The sequence below is a fragment of the Salvelinus alpinus genome, chromosome 18 (genome assembly GCF_045679555.1).
Source record: "Salvelinus alpinus chromosome 18, SLU_Salpinus.1, whole genome shotgun sequence".
In the NCBI taxonomy this organism is placed as follows: Eukaryota; Metazoa; Chordata; class Actinopteri; order Salmoniformes; family Salmonidae; genus Salvelinus; species Salvelinus alpinus.
Window position 1 is genome coordinate 13,621,177 of NC_092103.1, and position 19,713 is coordinate 13,640,889.

The 19,713-nt window shown below is 44.3% G+C and overlaps 1 protein-coding gene across 3 annotated transcripts; it reads left to right on the plus strand.

Annotated features, from left to right (window-relative positions):
• Positions 1 to 4,396: 4,396 nt before the first annotated feature.
• Positions 4,397 to 19,110, plus strand: LOC139543833 (splicing regulator ARVCF-like). 3 transcript variants are annotated; one of them, XM_071350297.1, is made up of 18 exons: positions 4,397 to 4,611; positions 4,864 to 5,005; positions 8,424 to 8,594; positions 9,683 to 10,323; positions 11,379 to 11,857; positions 11,950 to 12,133; positions 12,310 to 12,427; positions 12,608 to 12,776; positions 12,941 to 12,958; positions 13,281 to 13,352; positions 16,647 to 16,774; positions 17,039 to 17,189; positions 17,277 to 17,469; positions 17,588 to 17,699; positions 17,875 to 17,962; positions 18,073 to 18,149; positions 18,249 to 18,367; positions 18,455 to 19,110. In XM_071350297.1, exons 2-17 carry the CDS (start codon positions 4,985 to 4,987, stop codon positions 18,339 to 18,341), a joined length of 2,715 nt encoding a protein of 904 aa, XP_071206398.1. In that variant the 5' UTR covers positions 4,397 to 4,611; positions 4,864 to 4,984; the 3' UTR covers positions 18,342 to 18,367; positions 18,455 to 19,110. The 3 variants fall into 3 exon arrangements, 2 of the variants coding, with proteins under 2 accessions (XP_071206398.1, XP_071206396.1); XM_071350295.1 differs by lacking the exon at positions 4,397 to 4,611 and having other exon boundaries at positions 4,627 to 5,005; XR_011668764.1 differs by lacking the exons at positions 4,397 to 4,611; positions 18,455 to 19,110 and having other exon boundaries at positions 4,625 to 5,005; positions 17,875 to 17,993; positions 18,249 to 18,284.
• Positions 19,111 to 19,713: the final 603 nt, after the last annotated feature.

Here is a 19,713-nt window from a genome sequence, read left to right on the forward strand (position 1 = left end):
AAGCCTGTCGCATTCTTCCCAAGCAAAGCAGTTTGCGCATTTATTATGATTACATTTTGTAACGTTTTTGTTCGTTTGGGTGTTCAGCTGTTTTTTTCCCGGCTGTTCGCTCACAAATGTTTTTCTTAAAGCAAGTCGAAGTTCGGTAGCCGAAGTCTACGCCCCTTCATCGGTGATTGGTCAACAGTACTACTAGTAAGAGTGGGAACTATGGACGGGATTCTTCAATGAAGTGTTTGTTGTCATTCAACTGTGAGACGACTTGAAAAATAATAAAACATCTTAGTTAGATGTAAAATTGACCTCCTTGGTGAAAACATCAAAATTAATGACATATTTCTTGATTTATCTTAGATTAATTCTTAATATTTTGAGGAAGTGTATACTGGCTCTGTTGTTGCTACGGGGTCTGAAGAGGACAAACAGTAATTTTGCTACTTTTATCGTTTTTCAATCTAAGAAGTATGTGAGGCAAAGAGGTTCACTTCACCTAGCCGACTTCTGCTAGGAGCAAACAGAGCCTTAACCCTAATAACACTAGCTTCATGTCCACATCCCAGTTCAACTCTAACTCTAGCCTTAAACACAACCCTAACCCATAACCTTGGTTTAGCTTACTTTTATCCAATATTTCTCTTCTGACCTACAAGGTACTGAAGCTTGGCTCCACCTGGTTCCCGCTTTGACACAAGGTGCAGGAACTGAGCTCAGTTCAGCTTTCGTTCAGAATAGTATGAGGAAATGGTACCCCCTAGTGGACATATATGTGAGGTGCTGTGAGTAGAATAAAGAACATTCAAGAGTATATTTTACCTTTATTTAACTAGGCAAGTCAGTTAAGAACAAATTCTTATTTTCCACAACAGCCTGGGAACAATGGGTTAACTGCCTTGTTCAGGGGCAGAAGGACAGATTTTTACCATGTCAGCTCAGGGATTCAATCTTGCAACCTTTCGGTTACTAGTCCAATGCTCTAACCACTATGGCTACCTGCCGCCCCACAAATGAGTGGGTAGGTAATCCTATAGGCCTACTTTTTGATGGGAGGCTTGCTGCGCTCAGCTATGGATTTCAGAGAAGTATGTGTTGGATATCTTAAATAAATGAAGCCTTCGCTATTGAGGTAATTCCACTGAGATTGTGTGCTGGACTAGCAGTCTGATGCGGTGATATTTCTCAGACTGCCAGTGATCGTTGCCATAGACACAGAGAGATCGAGACATCATTCCAGAACTGCAGGGATGTAGTGAAAAGTACTGAGAACATCAACAACCGTTTACACAGGGGTTAGGTACTCAGAAAACACGAAAAGAAGGAACAGCCTTGGTTAACAGTAGCCCCCTCCCTGCTGTAATATTTCAGTTTCTATGGTTCTGCAGTTGGCAACGGTCTTTTCTTTCATTCCATTTATCACAGTACCGTGTGACATCACAGAACATGTATTGAGTCCCAAACAATGCATTATTCATGACCGTTCATCTCTTCAGATTAGATCACATAACAAATAGCTTATTGTCTCACTAATGACTGAAGTTTTTCCACCCTTCATTTGACATATCCATTTTTTAAATGTAAAATTCTACCGTTCTTCAGACTCTGTGCATCCTTTCATCTTCCTTTTCTTCTCTCTCTCCTCCTGGATTGACCCCCCTTCTTTATGAAACGGTGCCCTCTACAACCGTGACCCTACTGTGTCTATTCAGTCTGAATGAGCACTTTTGATCTTCACCAAGCTTGTAGGAATCATGACACTTCCACTGTCTGAAGTCTAGTGATGGGACCGCTTTAAAGGCCATTGATCAAATATTCAGCTTGGTGTTCTGTTCATGTGTGTTTTTAACTTTGGCCCAGTTGCAGACCTCTGAGCTGCTGGTTTTGATGTAGTTCTAATACTCTGTTTCCCTCCCTCCCACTCTCTCCCTCTCTTTCTCCGTCTCTCACCCACTCCCTCTATCTCCCCCCCCCCTCTCTCTCTATCTCTCGCTCGCTCTCTCTCTCCCTCTCTTTCTCCGTCTCTCACCCACTCCCTCTATCTCTCGCCCCCCCCCCCTCTCTCTCTATCTCTCGCTCGCTCTCTCTCTCTCTCCCTCTCTTTCTCCGTCTCTCACCCACTCCCTCTATCTCCCCCCTCTCTCTCTATCTCTCGCTCGCTCTCTCTCTCTCTCTCTCCCTCTCTTTCTCCATTTCTCACACACTCCCTCTATCCCCCCCTCTCTCTCTATCTCTCGCTCGCTCTCTCTCTCTCTCTTACCCCCCCATCTCTCCCTCCCTCTCTCTCCTCGCTGTTTCTGTAGCCTGGGGTAAAATGTTAATGAGGAAGGCTGCTGTGAAGAGGGGGGTTTGTGGTTCGTTGAGTACTTGAAGTGGAGCAGATTCTGGTGTCAGAATAGTGCTATCTTACACCATGTTGTGGTTATGTTTGGCTGACCAATGGTGATAAAGTTATATCAGATGCACGCATGCATGCACACTCACATCAGACACACACACACACACACACACACACACACACACACACACACACACACACACACACACACACACACACACACACACACACACACACACACACACACACACACACACGCACACACACACTCTCCTCCTAATTGATTGAGGGTCATCAGTGCCTTGTTGATTGCCAGGTTCAGATTCCCGTGCCACTGAAGCGTTTCATTTCCTCCCTGGGCTGTTTATGATGAAGCGTTTCCTGTGGTGACACCTGACAGGAAGGCTCAGTATAAATCATAACACCTTGTGTAGTTCAGCTCTCTGGGGGGCCCTGGTTTACATCCATTATTTATCACAATTCAAAGAGACTTGTATCTCATATATTATCTATAGAACTTCAACATTCACTCGGCCCTTTGTTGGACTGTCTGCTTCAGGGGAATTTCCTTTCCTGAAGTTCCTTTTCCTGTTTTTCTGTGGATTATTCTGATTTGCAGGTACTGCTAACTGGAAGACAGCATGTCAGGTACAGTATTATTAGTAGTCGGAGCGGAGAGGCTCTCAAGCTTACTGGCTCCACTCTTGGAAACCCTCCTTCCCACTGGGCACACACTGATTGAATCAACACTGTATCCACGGCGTTTTAAATGAAATGACATTGAACCAGCGTGGAATAGACATTGAATTGATGTCTGTGCCCAATGGGTTCTCTCAAGTCCTAGATATATTTCTTATTTTTAGTTGCCTGGTCCTGCCATAGCCTACATCAGTGTTTCCCAACCAGGGGTACTAGGGGGTACATGAGAAGACTCATGAGACCATAGGTCTACTGGTAAAATGCACACGAGGGGATCCTTTAGAGGTACTCCGGGCAGTGCAATCTTCAGTGGTACAGTAACCGAAAAAGATTGGTAACCACTGGCCAACCCCAATGACTGAGTATAGATCATTGTCCCTTGTTATGGCTCACTGTTGACCTTTATTGGTATTTCCAAATGTGGCTCAATTTAGTTGGACTACGCTGCTGTTGTGTCAACAGCAATATACCAATTCACTTGAATCTCATTGGTTACAAGCACATCTTATAATTGTGTATTTTAGCTGTCCTTAGATGTTAACTGCTCTGCTCATTAAACTAGCTGGGTTGTGAAGCCCGCGGGTCCTCCGTGTTAATTCTGCTAATGAATTAGCCTCGGTCACATCAGACTTTCATAGAGGTGGCTGGGGGCAGTGGGGGGGAGGAGGGTTTAGAACGGATGAAAGGGAATGTGTCTGTGTGATAGAGAGAAAGTGGGAATGAATGGATGTGGAGGAACGTAACGCTGAGCATGACAGAATGCGTGTCCATTTGAGCGCGTGATCACCCTACTGTACTGTACATACCATACATGCAGTGCTTCTGTGTGGGATGCACGGACATGCTGTGTATTGCTAGCTGTCCCCCTTGTATTTTCATCTGTATGTTTTGAAACTGTCGTTCATAAGCCATGCTAGTACTGTAAGATTCAAATCAACGGTAAACATTTGAGCAAGTGCTAATTAGACTATCACCATTTAGTCTAATATTTGTCTCTTTTTTCACTATGTCTAGCTTTCTGTTTTGGATTTGCAAATCACAGAGCATGAGTAGGAGCTTACATCACTCAAGGGTGCTTTCACAGATCACTATAGGGTAATAATTAGATGTTAGTGCCTCTTTAGATGACTGGGTTTAATATTAAAATGTAATGTTGTCGAATTGAATTGCATGCACATATCTAGTTTCACTCGAGGCTGTTATCGCAGTATGCAGGGTAGCCTTTCTTTGTCTGCTGCACCCTTTGCCTTCCTCTCCTCCTCTCCTCCGTCCCTCCATCCTTCTCTCCCTCCGTCCCCTTTTTCCATCCGTCCCTCCCTCTGTCCTGCACATGGGTGACAGGGCTGGGCTAGAGCAGCCTTCTTCCTGCTCCAGCTGCATCTGTTTGTCAGCCCAGAGGGAACAGTGTGTGTGAGTGAGTGAGAGAAGCAGGCTACTGGGGAGAAAGCACACAGATTGCTTTCCGCTAACTGGATATACTCACCCCTTTTCTTATAGGGTTCAGCAGTATTCCTTTTAGTTTGATTTAACCAACATCTTGCTACTAACCGTGGATACAGCTGTTTGTATGACAGCAGAGAGTGGTGTGTAATGATGAGATTGCCTGTTTTTTGTCGTTGATTCAGCATCTCTTTCATGGGGGAGAGTGCAGAATCAATCTGAGATCACTCTGTGAATATGTGAGAGTGTGTGTGTGTGTGAGTGTGTGTGTGTGTGTGTGTGTGTGTGTGTGAGAGAGAGGGAGTGTGTGGATGTGCTGCGTGCACGTACGTGCGTTAGTGAGAGCCCGGGAGGAAGGATGGCTGCTCATGTCTGAACTGCCTCCATGCTCACAGGGAAAGGGAAAAGTCGGGGGAGAAAACAGCAGGAGGAGGGGAACAGACGCGGTGCTCTCTTCTCACTGGGGAAGGATTCTGTCCATCAGTTGGTAGGAAAGCTAATCAAAGGGATTTGGCAATGCCTGCAGAGGTGAAAGAGGTAAGTGTTTTGATTTAGTATTTGTTTTCTCTTCACTACCCTCCCTCTTTTCCCGCCGACGCTTTTCCTCCAGGAGCCCAGTCCACAGCTGTTCTGTATTCTATTCTATTCGGTTAGCTATAGGCTTCTCTCGTAGTATGAAGGGGGAAAGCGTTATTTTCTCCCCTCAGATCAGCGTGTTGCAGTCTACTTGTGTGTGCTCAGGGACATGCTCTTAACACCTCTGTTCAGTGTGTATGCTGCAGGACATATGGAGAGGCTGTCAATCATGGTAACATTATGAGAGGAGGCTGAGTGATAACCACCCACAGGGGAATGTGCTGCTGCTGCTGCATACGCTGTTATCACCCAGCACACCGCCAGCCAGCCACTGAAAGTTAGAATTACATGAAATATATCCATGCAGTATTGAACTGTTCGTTGTCCAGGGGGCTTCCTGGCTCCTGCATCCTGCATAGACAAAGACAAGAGATGAGCGGTGTCCTCATTCTCAATGGAAATGAGTCTTGGCACAGCGGTGAATGAGATGGGATATCCTGATGTCATCATGCTGTAATGCCTAGCTGCAGTGGCTCTCTGAGGCTGCTGTGACTGGATAATGCTGTGTTTGGGTAATGTGGACAGAGAATGTTTTCCTCTCACGTCTTGACAACAAAACAAAAACAAGCCAACTTCTTGCCCCTCTAATTGGAAACCCTGGGAGGGGGTCCATTGTGACAAGTTATTGCTCGTTGTTTACCGCAATGTTGTGCACACAGTCATTTCACATCAAGTACTGGAGCGATACACATTTCTCTCTCCTCTATCTGATGAAGACAAATTGACTGCATTGTCAGTGGTAATTCCAACAGGGTCGCAGCATCTCCTCTGAGCTACATTAATATTGAGATAGAGGGCATGCATTTTCTCCCTCCCCTGCATGATTCGTCTATCGTAATGAGCTTGTGACAAGTATTAAATGTGGCTTGCGTCTGGAGTGCCCTTGAGCCGGCCACTAAATCTGAACTCACTCAGCAGAAGATCAGACTGTTGGCCTTTCCACTATAATGTGGTGCAGTCAGCCTTGATTTGACAGTTGGCTGGAACAAGACGCTAATCGTGTCACTTTGTCCCCTGCTTCAGTGCCTCTAACATCTATCTCCTGCATCTCATTTGTAAACAGCAGCAAATACAGTCTGTAGACATATGAGGATAGTTGGTTGATGTGATGGAGGAACAGTGTTGGAAGGCTCTTGATCTGTTGAAATGCTCATCTAAAAACAGGGCCAGGTGGGAATTTCTCAGTCTCTAACCTCACTATACATCCCTCTTTGCCTCTATCAAACCCTATTACCATCTCTCAATCCCTCCATCAAGCCTTCCTTAGAGAACAGAGACACCCTGCCTTTAGCCAGCTAGTTATTTATTTATCTCTGCTCTACAATACCTCCAATCATTTATCCCTCCAGGGCTGTTTAAGACTGCATTCTCTTCCCTCTCTCTCTCTCTCTCTCTCTCTGCTGTCTGTCCACCATGGGGCTTTCATCTCTCCTTCTTTCTCTCTATGACAGATTTATTTGCATGAAGATGAGGACATTATGTTTGGGAAATGGAGGCTGCGAGTGAATCAGCTCTCCCATCACATTAATGAGTTTTATAACTGCAGATTCTGAGGACTATTTTACATGCAGCCCCCTACTATTTCCCTTGGATTCGTTGAAGTTGGAATACTGTTGAATTCACTTTTATGTACAGTATGTTGGAATACTGTTGAATTCACTTTTATTTACAGTATATGTTGGACTACTGTTGAATTCACTTTTATGTACAGTATGTTGGAATACTGTTGAATTCACTTTTATTTACAGTATATGTTGGACTACTGTTGAATTCACTTTTATGTACAGTATGTTGGAATACTGTTGAATTCACTTTTATTTACAGTATATGTTGGACTACTGTTGAATTCACTTTTATTTACAGTATGTTGGAATATGGTTGAATTCACTGTTATTTACAGTATGTTTCTGTAAGGGCTCGATTCAATCCATATCGCAGAAGTTCAGCACTATAGCGAGATTGGAATTGAAAAGCAATGTTCCCATGTTCGTACAGAATGCATTCATGGTAAAACCCTGCATGTCATCTCAATTGGAAATATCACCTTTATCATCATTGATTCGAGCCCTTACAGGCAAACCTGATATTTTCATTTGTTCCTGCACAGTAAGATTGAGAGCACTTTCATTTAGAACGGTGAGATATGATGCAATGCATTTTATGTCAGATTATCTGATGGCTTGCAAGAGATGTTGGCACATAAATACATTTTCTCCCTTATGGTGAATGGAGTTCTGCTCATTAACATGTTGATTAAGATCTCAGATTCAGACACCCTTGGGTGATCAAAACAGAATCTTCCGTGTATGAACACTATTTAGTATGCAAAAGCACGTCAACATTAATTATGGGTAATTTTGTTCATATTTTATGCCTCTTTAGTCTCTTTATAGATCCATTTGAAGTTGTTTATGTTTTATATTCAATAGATTCCTAGTTTGGGGAAATGCAATCCCCAAGTTAACTTAAATAAATAAGCATAAATCAGTAAATGACTCTGTGTGTCTCAGGCTAGCTGCTGGAGAGGGCTGATTAAAGACAGGACATTGTTATATCTCAGTACTTATGCCAAATCATTCCTCCTCATTAATCCACATAATGGCATCATTACTCTTTTAACAAATCAAGTCTCTCAGCACCTGAACCTCCACAATTACAACAGCCTGCTCCCCTCTTTGCCATTCCCCACACATGGCCACACATCAGTATGGAAAGGCTGAATAGCTTTGTGTCTTACACTATACAGTGAGGGGGTGTTTGAAAGAGAGGGCTTAAAAATGAACAATATGCGAGCAGTCAGCAGGGGAAGTGAAAGGTCAGCAGAATGGCAGCAGCAGAATGGTCAACGGGGTGAGAGGGCCTCAAGAGAGGTCAAACAAATGCTGATTTAATTAAACAGGTGGAGCTCATTCTCACATTTAGATAATACCCTCTCTTGCTCTCACCGGCCTGTCACCTTTAGTTTGTCTTTATTTCTCCCTCTCTTTACAAAGGATACTGGGCACTCTCCCTCTCTCTCTCTCTCCCTCTTCTCCTTTGCTAAATCTCCCTCTCTTTCTCTCTCTCGCTCTCTCTCTATCTACCTCTCCTCTCACTCTTTCTCTCTCTCTCTTGCTTTCTCACTCGTTCACTCTCTTTCTCTGTGAAACGTTCTCTCCTACGCTTCGGATGTCTAACTAAATCTCTTCTCTTTGCTGTGTATCAAACTCTCGACCCTGCACTTGGTCTGTAGTAGGATATGTCTCCAACCCTCTACCCTGTGCTATGTGCTTGCCTGCTGCGTAGGAGTGTGTATCTAACTCGTTCCTCTGTTGTGTAGGAGCAGATCCCAGGGGGGCCCTCGTCTCTGTCGGCTATAACCCTGGAGACCAAGGAATCACATGTGGAGCCTACAGACGATGACCTGAACACACCCACCTCCAACTCCTCTGTTGTCACCTCCACCAATGGCAGCTCCACTGCAGAGACAGAGGCACCACAACACACAGAGGTTCCCACTCATCAATATATTGATCCCCTATGGACTATTTACTTCATTTAGCAATCAGTCATCATCTAAGCTCAGCCAGTTGATCTCCACAGTACATCTCTCCCAGGATCATACTGTAATCATTATCTACTGGAATCTGAAGCATGGATTAATCCTCCATTATATCTCCAATAAAACACCATCCCTGTGCATTACGATTTATGTCAGAACAATGGGAAACAATAACTATACAGTGTAATACATCTGCAGCTGTGGTGAACCATGATGTGTTTTTAATCCTAACCATCCGCCAGAAACAAATTGCCATTCAACAGAATGTAAATCTAAAGGCCCCAGACAGCTTTTTGAACTGAAGGCTGTATTGTGCCAAGCTCCCAGAATCTCCCTTGGGGAAGTAGCAGTTAACACTATTGTATCTCAGGGCCAGAGAATGCCACAAAGCTTATCCTAGTGTACAATTTCCACAATACTATTCATCAGACTATTTGAGTCATCTAACGTCATACATATTTACATCATATTCATAGTTGTGCAAGATAAAAACACAGATTGCGTGTTGGTCTTGGTGGTTGTGAAAATGTTAACATCAAAATCAACTTCCATCAAACAGACCATTTTAATTTCCTGCAATTTACTCTAGTACTCAACAGTAGCTGGACCTCAGCTTGTTTCATCACAGTCCAATCTAAACTAATTTCCAACTGGGGAAATACATTATTCACTGGCAGCCAAGCAGAATGAATTATCTACTCGCCTACTTCAAAGCCAGGAATCTGTTGTAATAAAAATGATGGATAATTCCTGTGAGACGAGAGCTTGTGGGCGATTTTTTGGTTTGTTTAATGCAGGGTTAAATGTTTATCAAACTGTGCCATTTTGTGCTCTCTGCTGTTGGGGAAAAAAGTTAGTAGTAGATTTGGTGGTAGTATTGATAAACGTGGTTGTGGTTATTTGAGGCAGTGAGTGCAGCTTTAGGATGGCGTCTCATAGACTTGGCTGAGGCTGTGATGGAGATGGAATATTAGATCCCACAGTTGGGGCAGTCTGACTGGTGTATTGAAATGAACGATATGCCTTCCTCTCTACAGGACCCCAAGGTTGTGGAACTGGCGAATGACCAGGCAGACACTCCGAACACCCCAGACACACCCACCCCCCAGCTTCCCCCAGCCCCACAGCTTCCCCCAGTCCCACAGCATCTCCCAGTTACCCAGGTTCCCATGTGTCCAGACAACCCATCTCTGCAGCCCAGCCCCCTGACCAACATCCAAAACTCCTCTGAGTCCCTCACCCCCCTTATCACAACCACTGCTACCATCACCACTCTCCCCCCTCCCTACAACAACACCGACCGTGATCCCAACACAGAGATCCCTGAGAGGCAGAACAACATCTACACCCTCCCTGACCCTCCATTTCCTGGCCTTGGAGGTGCTATGTATTCTGGGTATGGCAGCCTGTCTCGAGGAGGTGTCCACCACAGCTCCCCCCACACCTACTGGCCCTCCAGGAACTACCAGACCCAGCCCGGAGGCCACTACACCCTGCCCCTACCCAGGGACAACTACGGCCAGGTGGGCCTGACTAACCAGACCGAGGGGGAAGGACCAGGGGACGCCCAGGATGTAAAGGCTGACTACCCCACCTCCAGCTACGCCACCCTGGGGGGAATCCACTATCTCAGACCCATCACTACCATGGAGCTCCTGATGGAGCCTTCCAGAACCAGGTTAGGATATGGGCTAGCTAGTTCGGCACATGCATGACAGTAGAACTCCCTAGCAGCATATCCAAGCTAAAAAGACTGGTGACCTTGTTATCTCAGCTCTATGGTAGGTGATGGAATCCATTGATTCAAAGTCAAGTCCTTTATTCCCATTAAAATTAGTTATTTACATTCAGAGAATGGACAGTAGTAAAAGGACATTTAATGTGTGGCGCGCAAACATCAATAAACTCTCTGTAAATTAGTTTACCCTTGACAAAGGCTAATGCTTTCTCAAGACCGGGCATTGATTTTTGCTGTGTGTAGGTAGTCATTTGAAAAGGAGGACACATTCTGTGTATTGTTTGCTACTGACCAATAGAACAGTCCTGTACACAATCATTATCTTCATTCACCACATAAATGCTGTTTTCAGTGAAGAGATAACACTGTAGAGTACACTTCACCATACACTGACCCTCAACATTCGATTATGTAGCTTATGAACACATTTTTTTTTTTAAAGAGGAGACTAGAAAATTCTACTATAAGACTCAACACAGCTCAGTATGGCTTGAAACTGCATGAGTGGATTTCTGTATATTGCGTTCCATAGCGTTGAGCCTCAGTGGGAGCTTCTAGCTGCTGTAGTCCATGTGGTGGGGCGAGACAGATGGCCAGCACTCAAGGAGCAGGTGGTAACAATCAGCGGAGGCCACCAGTCAATAAATAAGGAGGTTACACCTGTATCACTGACTGACAGCAGCACTTTCCTCAGCTTGTAAGCTGTCAATGAGCTGTTTACAGAGGATACTTAACTATCTAGCGCTCTATCGCTTCCCCGTCTATCTTCTGCTCTCTCTTTCTCTCCATCTATCTGAACTCAAGCTGTCGAGATAAAATATCTGTTTGCACAACTATTCAGAGAACATACAAGAGACAATAACAGTGACTGTTCAGCAAACAACATCTAATTGCTTTCTGTGCATTCTGTCTGTCTCTACATATAGGCCCATCTCTTGTCCTTGTCTCAGCCCCCCCTCCCCACTTAACCCCTCCTTCCCTCTCTATTTCTCCAGAGGGGGATACGAGGAGGCCCTCATGTCCCAGGTGGACGGGGACCCCACCTCCTTCTTCCAGGCCATGTCCAGGGCTCAGATGCTACAGTTCCCCCACAAGCGCTGCAGCATGGTCAGCCTGGACAGCATCCGTAAGGACCCCCGCTGGAGGGACCCCAACCTGAGGGAGGTCATCACCATGCTCAGCCACCCCATGGACCCGGTCAAGTCCAACGCCGCCGCTTACTTGCAGCACCTGTGCTACGAGAACGACCACATGAAGCAAGACGTCAGGCAGCTGAAGGGGGTTCCAGTACTGGTGGGCCTCCTGGACCACCCTAAAGCCGAGGTCCACCGCAAGGCCTGTGGAGCCCTGAGGAACATCTCCTATGGGAAAGACCACCACAACAAGGTGGCCATCAAGAACTGTGACGGCATCCCGGCCCTGGTCAGACTGCTGAGAAAGTCCAGTAACATGGAGGTCACAGAGCTGGTCACAGGTACAGTGAGCCTATGACAGAAGATTCACCCTGATTACCCAAACACCTTCTGTATAGCATTCGGACAAATCGCGTATACTTTTTACCTATAGGGACCCTGTGGAACCTCTCCTCCCATGAGCCTCTGAAGATGATGATCATCAACCACGGGCTCCAGACACTGACTGATGAGGTCATCATCCCCCACTCTGGCTGGAGGAGAGACCCTACTGAGCACTCCAGACCCCAGGAGACAGAGTGGACCACCGTGTTCAAGAACACCTCAGGATGTCTCAGGCAAAGTATAGCAGCTACATAGATGAAAAGATAATGGAACCTTACACAACAACTATTTCAGGGTTCATTGCTCCCTAAATTGGACGTTTCTAAATTGGACGTAATGGTAAATGAGATACTGATAGCGGTGCTATGCTAACTTCATCCGCCCCACTAATAGAGCTGTGTTCCCCCAGGAATGTGAGCTCAGATGGGGCAGAGGCTCGGCAGAGACTGAGGGAGTGTGAGGGGCTGGTGGACGCACTCCTCCATGCCCTTCAGTCAGCTGTCGCACACAAGGAGACCGACAATAAGGTGAACGCAGACACAGTTGAGCACATGTAAATCCCAACGAAAACACTATAGCCGGAATGCGAATCAGTACATTAACCAAAAGTATTCTGGACCACATATGAGAATCAGACCCTCCCTACATTCTATGCATCTGCTGTCTGTGATGAGCATCTTTGTGTTGTTTATCCTCCTATCTCTCAGTCGGTAGAGAACTGTGTCTGCATCCTGAGAAACCTCTCCTACCACGTCCACAAAGAGGTGCCGGGGGCGGAGAGATTTCAGGAACCCGTGGCCAATCAGGTGCCAGGGTTAGGAGGGAACCAGAAGAAAAAGAAGGAGGCAGACTGTTTTGGAGGGAAGAAGCCAAAGGGTGAGTTGAATCTGACCTCATGATGGCGCTATATGAATGGTGGTCAAGCAGTTTGCGCAACACGTAATACGTAGTAGAATTGTGGGATTTCTGGTGTGTACTCTGTGTTGCTTTACTAATGTCTTCCTTATTTATCTTTTGTTTTGTTTCCTTCCATTCAATAGAGGAGTGGTTCAGTCAAAGTAAGTCTGAATGAATGAATGATATTTGACAATTTGAAAATCCAGAATAATGTTCTGTCAACAATGAGAAACCAGGACCTCTGTGGTTGCTTGCCCTGTTGTCTGCCTCAAGACTTGAGCTTCAGTGGAAGACCTAGGGTTTTCTGACTCATTGTTAGAAAAGATTTCTACACATTCCATGTCTCTATACACTTTCCATGTTTTGATCTTTCCTATTTATTGTGTGTGTGTGTGTGTGTGTGTATGTATGTGTGTGTGTGTATATGTCTGTGTGTGTGTGTGTGTGTGCGTGTGTGGTTGCGTGTGTGTGTGTTTCGTCTAGGCTGGAGAAATGGACCAAGTGATAAAAAATATGGTACTCTGGATTTACCCAAACGCACAGAACCAATGAAAGGTATGGAACATCTTTAGGGATCTGTGGATTGGTCAAGATTCAAGACATGCATTTATGTAACTTCAAGATGCATTCCAAAGACCTACATTGTACAAAGCCTTAACCTTGGCGTGAGGCATTTGGAAAGGGTATTTGTGCATGATGTAGAATCGTTTCCAATGTGTTGTACTGTCAAGAAGTGGTTGGATTGTATTTGAAACATTTAGAGATAACAATAGGTTGCCTGAATGTTTTGGCAGAACTACATGGTCCATACAAACGTACCATGTGTCAGTTACTGTATGAGTACAATACAATATGGAATAGCTTGGTGGGATTGCTGTGGCAACTCAAGAGACTTATATTGTGAATAATGGACTTCTGTGTTTGAGATGGCGCAGTGTAGACAGCTAGTAGAGCTTATATTCAGCATCAAATGAAGGGACGATTGAATGCATTTTTGTGTCACAATGTGATGATAAGACACTATAGCTGCCTTTTTAATGTAAAATATAATGTGTAATATCACAGACTATTGACAGGATTCTAAACTAGTCATTGACATTCAGAAGTTCCAACAGAAGATTATACCTTAGTAAAAAAGAGAGTTGTATAACTGAATAGATTATACCTTAGTAAAAAAGAGAGTTGTATAACTGAATAGATTATACAACTCTCTTCTATATGGCATTGGAACATAATCAGATACATGAATATACATATACAGACAAAATCATTCCCTGAGCATGGTTGATGTCTTTTGATGTAGAAGTCCAGACAGGTTTAAAGGGAAGGTTTGGTCGTGGCACACCAGAACTTGTGTGAGAAGGTTTCTGATGACACAGGGAACGGGCACTGCTCGATGGATCTGTGTAGCCAGTCAGGTATTATACAGGTCTGTAGAAAATCTTATACCCTCCACAGAACCTGTGTGCCTGGCTGTGGAGCCATCCCACACTCCTGCCTGCGGCTGCAATCAATGTGATAAGAAGGTTACATGCCTAGGTCAGGATTAGACAGCACGCAAGTCTCTCAGCCAGAGGCAGCCTATCAGCATCTTCGGCTTCAGCTGGCTGAATATCATTGGAAAGCCTCTGGAGGACCGCCTGTGAGAGAATTCCTGAGTATTTGGATTCCTTCTATACTCCAGCATGACTGCTAGGGATGTGTGTGTAGCTAGAAGCCTCTCACTCCAGTAGAATAGTACAGTCTGTGAATATGGTTGAAGTGAGTGGTGGTACCGTTTGTAGCAGACGAGAGCTCTCAGAGAGCTGATAAGAGTTGGAGCCCGAAGCATCCTATGGTTAATAATGCAATAGTGATCCATGTTTACATGTAGTTGGGGTGTTTGCGTGAAAGTTTGGAGTTGGAAAAAACATTTAGTTTTCTTTATGCATTTGTAATATCATGCACAGTCCAAATCCCTTTGCAAGGCAGAATATTCCTTCAACATAAAAGCAGTGTGAATATCTAAAATGTACACACACAAACATGGCTGAGCTTTAATTGGGGGTATTATCTATGTTGTGTACATTATACTGTATAGTCTTTCTGAATTACTAAGCCAATAATAATTTTGAGCTTCATAGCCTAACTGTGTAAGCCTACATATATTCTCTAGAGCAGTGATTCCCGAACTTTTTATAGTCCCGTACCCCTTCAAACATTCAACCTCCAGCTGCGTACCCCCTCTAGCATCAGGGTCAGCACTCTCTCAAATGTTGTTTTATTAAACATAAGAATGCGAATGAGTTTGTCACAACCCGGCTCGTGGAAAATGACAAAGAGCTCTTATAGGACCAGGGCATAAATAATAATATAATAATAATCAATAATTTTGCTCTTTACTTAGTCATCTTACATATAAAACCTTACTTGTTCATCAAAAATTGTGAATAACTCACCACAGCTTAATGAGAAGGGTGTGCTTGAAAGGATGCACATAACTCTGCAATGTTGGGTTGTATTGGAGAGAGTCTCAGTCTTAAATCATTAACCACACACAGTCTGTGCCTGTATTTAGTTTTCATGTTAATGAGGGCCGAGAATCCACTCTCACATAGGTACGTGGTTGCAAAGGGCATCAGTGTCTTAACAGCACAATTTGCCAAGGCAGGATACTGTGAGTGCAGCTCAATCCAGAAATCTGGCAGTGGCTTCTGATTAAATTCAAGAACCGCTTGTTGCAATTTCGATGAGGCCCTCTTGTTCAGATATCGGTAAGTGGACTGGAGGCAGGGCTTGAAAGGGATAACAAATCCAGTTGTTTGTGTCATCCGCTTCGGGAAAGTACCTGTGTAATTGCGCACCCAACTCACTCAGGTGCTTCGCTATATCACATTTGACATTGTCCTTAACCTTGTCCATTTGCACACAAAAAAATCATACAATGATGGAAAGATGTGTGTGTTGTCCTTAATGCAGACAGAGAAGAGCTCCAACTTCTTAATCATAGCCTCAATTTTGTCCCGCACATTGAATATAGTTGCGGAGAGTCCCTGTAATCCTAGATTCAGATCATTCAGGTGAGAAAAAACATCACCCAGATAGGCCAGTCGTGTGAGAAACTCGTCATCATGCAAGCGGTCAGACAAGTGAAAATGATGGTCAGTAAAGAAAACTTTAAGCTCGTCTCTCAATTCAAAAAAATGTGTCAATACTTTGCCCCTTGATAACCAGCGCACTTCTGTTTGTTGTACAAACGTTACATGGTCGCTGCCCATATCATTGCATAGTGCAGAAAATAGTTCAGGGGCCTTGCTTTAACAAAGTTAACCCTTTTCACTGTAGTGTCCAAAACGTCCTTCAAGCTGTCAGGCATTCCCTTGACAGCAAGAGCCTATCGTGGATGCTGCAGTGTAACCAAGTGGCATCGGGAGCAACTGCTTGGACGCGCATTACCACTCCACTATGTCTCCCTGTCATGGCTTTTGCGCCATCACTACAGATACCAACACATCTTGGCCACCAAAGTCAATTTGATGTCACAAAGCTGTCCAGTACTTTAAAAATATCCTCTCCTGTTGTCCTGGTTTCCATTGGTTTGCAGAAGAGGATGTCTTCCTTAACCTCTCTTGGGCACGTGAGACGGTAGCGTCCCACCTCTTCAACAGCCAGTGAAACTTCTGGGCGCCAAATTCAAATACAGAAATACTCATTATAAAAATTCAAAAAACAAAACATATTTTACATAGGTTTAAAGATGAACTGCTTGTGAATCCAACCACGGTGTCTCATCATACCAGTTCCGATGTATCTGAGAGTTCTCTGTGCTTCTCTCGTTCCCTCGTTCCCTCCCTCCCTCCCTCTCTGTAGGTCTGGAGCTGCTTTACCAGCCAGAGGTTGTGAGGCTGTACCTGTCTCTCCTCACTTGCAGTCAGAACCACAACACCCTGGAGGCAGCAGCGGGAGCGCTCCAGAACCTCGCTGCAGGACACTGGGCGGTGAGTGAAGGGCAATCGTAGAAGCAGTTGATCTGAGGCTGTGGGAGAACAGACTGTTTGTTTCTCATCCCATTTATCTTTATCTCTCTCTCTCTTGCTCTCTGTGTGAAGGGTTGATTAAGTGTGATTGAATTGTGGTTGAAAAACTATAACGTGTATAAAAGTATGAGTATGTATTAATAATCATAAGTAGCACAATAGGACTTTACAAAATGTCATACATTACACCCTTCTATTATTCTCTCTCTCTGTGCCTTTTCTCAGTGGTCCAGTTACATCCGGGCCACAGTGAGGAAGGAGAAAGGTCTGCCTGTCCTGGTGGAGCTACTGCGTTCAGATGGTGATAAAGTGGTCCGGGCTGTAGCTATTGCTCTCCGCAACCTGGCCATAGATCGGCGTAACAAAGACCTCATAGGTACATAGACACGCACGCACGCACACACACACATGCACACACACACACACACACACACACGATTTGACCATTTTCTTTCCCCCACAGGGAATTATGCCATGAGGGACCTGGTCAGTAACCTGCCCTGTGGTCAGCAGAGGCCAGCCAAGAACCTGGAAGGGGACACAGTGGTGGCCATTCTGAACACTATCCATGAGATCATCTCAGACAGCCCTGAGAACGCCCGAGGTCTCATACAGGGCCACGCCATCCAGAAACTGGTAGCCATCAACAAGACAAGGTAGATTTTCATAGCAAAGTATCTTTGGTGCTGGTTTCAATTGGCTAGATGCTCAGTCCACAGTGCTGTGCTTTCTCCTTTATGCTGGCTCTGGTTTATTCTGTTGTTTCTTTGCTAGCCAATCTGAGCGAGAGACCAAAGCAGCATCTCATGTCCTGCAGACAGTGTGGGCTTACAAGGACCTAAGAAACAGTCTCTACAAGGGAGGCTGGAACAAGAGCCACTTTAAGGTATGGCATGGCATGCTGAAGAAGGCTCTATTCCCCATTCACTACACAGTCCAAATGGGTGGCACAAACACAACTCTGTTATTGATTTGTAACTTGAGCACTGTATGGGCCAAAATTAGTTCCTAATGGCATAAAATGTAAATGTAATTGTGTGTTCTCTCTTTTTTACTCTCAGCCAACAACTAGTGGAATGCCCAAAAAACCCAAGAGCGGAAAGTCAGGCTATGATGACATCACACTGCCTCTGATGGAGAAAAATCAAGGTCACCATGAGACTGTAGCTTCAGCATAAGTGTGGGTGTGCCTATTCCTTGTTTGTCATTTGAATGTAAAATGGCCTTTGTTTATTGTATTCTCTCTGTCTTTCCCACAGATGGATACTCTACTGTGGAGCAGGGGGACAGAGTGGGTGATGGGCCAGGCTACATGATGGAGAGAGAGTCTCTCCAGGTCAGTAACACTGCACAGAGCGCCTTACTATACGTAAGGTCAGGAGTTCTTCAATGGTGACTCACATTTAACTAAACACACACTCACATTTTGTTGTAGAGTATCCCAGAGAGGAAGCACTTCATCCGGGCTGGAAGGCCTGCAGTGGGCCTGGTGGAGCGCAAACCTCCACCCCTCGACTCCTGGGTCTGAGACTGGTAGAAGGGATTGTAGTGCAGGTAAATCCAATTTCACAGAACTATTTTAGGATTGATGTTTTACACATCGGTGTGATGCATGTCCTTTGTCTTTTTTCTTTTTTGCAGGAGATGTGCTGGTGAAAGAGGAAGTGAAACGTCAACATTTGTGGAGGTCATTGTGGTGTTTATTCTTTAGATGGACATTCTGTAGGTCAACTCACCATTTAGGACAACATGGTTATTCTCCCCCCAGTAAATCAGAATGGAGTGAATATGGAATTGCATTTACATTTTCAATGTGAAACTCTGACTGTAGTTGATCAGAGCCTCTCCTACTTAGAAAATAAATAAATGTGCACATAATGGACAGCGGGATGAGTGGAGTGACACAGCTGAATGTAGCCCAGGAAGTTAGGATTTGTCAAAACATTTTTGTTTTATTTACCTGACCTGCCCTACTCTAGAATTAACATGTTGTATTGTTTTACTCCTGCAAGGTGTGCATCCGTTTTATGTGAGAGACTAGTTGGAAATGGGATTGTACATGTGTAATAAAAGATTGTTAATATTCTAAATTAAGGCATTTATATTGTAATATTCATGTTATTTATTAACAGTTGTGAACGTTATCTTGTGAACGATACCTCCATATAATAATACACGAAGTAATAGTGCCATTTTATCAGGAGCTGACTCGATGACTGCTTTATGCAGTGTTTGTTCTTGCATCGCGATGTTAAATTGATAATGTTAGCAAATAAAATCCACAATTTCTCATACAATTTCTCAACGTTATATGGACTTAATTTATAATGTATTTTCTGTTCTTCTCGTCTTTCTGTTAGGACAAGGGCGAGGGGTTTATTCAACATGTATGTTAGGGAATTTATCATTCACGCAGCATGTTGCTTAGGTGTTGTGCTATAGTCATTTTACTTTCAGCACTGGACAGCGACCATATGTTTACACTGTATATGGTCGCTGTGCTGGAACGAGAATAGAAACATGAAATGAAGTGTGCAGCAAGTTGGAAAAGCTGCTCGAGCATAATGCATTTTTTGAAGAATTCTGCCGTTGATGATGTCACTTCTTTGTTTACTTTTGCCAATGAATGTCATATTTGTTACAAGATGAAACCAAAATATACCCAGGTCCAGCTAAAGAAGGAGAAAAAAAGGTACGTTTGAATACACGTACTCCAGTTCAGAGCATCAGTTTTGCTAACACTGACAGCTTGCTAGCAACACTTGACCGGTCAACCAAAATGGGCTTGATAGGTATTAATCAATCTCGTGTAGTTAAGTTAGCTAACGTTAGCTAACTTAAGTTAAATGAACTGCGATAGCTAGCTAACGTTAGCTATAGCTTGAATCTTGAATGCAGTG

Excerpts from the sequence above, each read along its gene's own strand:
- LOC139543833 (XM_071350297.1), top strand. The coding sequence starts at position 4,985 with ATGCCTGCAGAGGTGAAAGAG. Across the intron at positions 12,134-12,309 it reads AACACCTCAGGATGTCTCAG|GAATGTGAGCTCAGATGGGG; the intron begins GCAAAGTATAGC and ends GTGTTCCCCCAG. Across the intron at positions 16,775-17,038 it reads TCGCTGCAGGACACTGGGCG|TGGTCCAGTTACATCCGGGC; the intron begins GTGAGTGAAGGG and ends GCCTTTTCTCAG.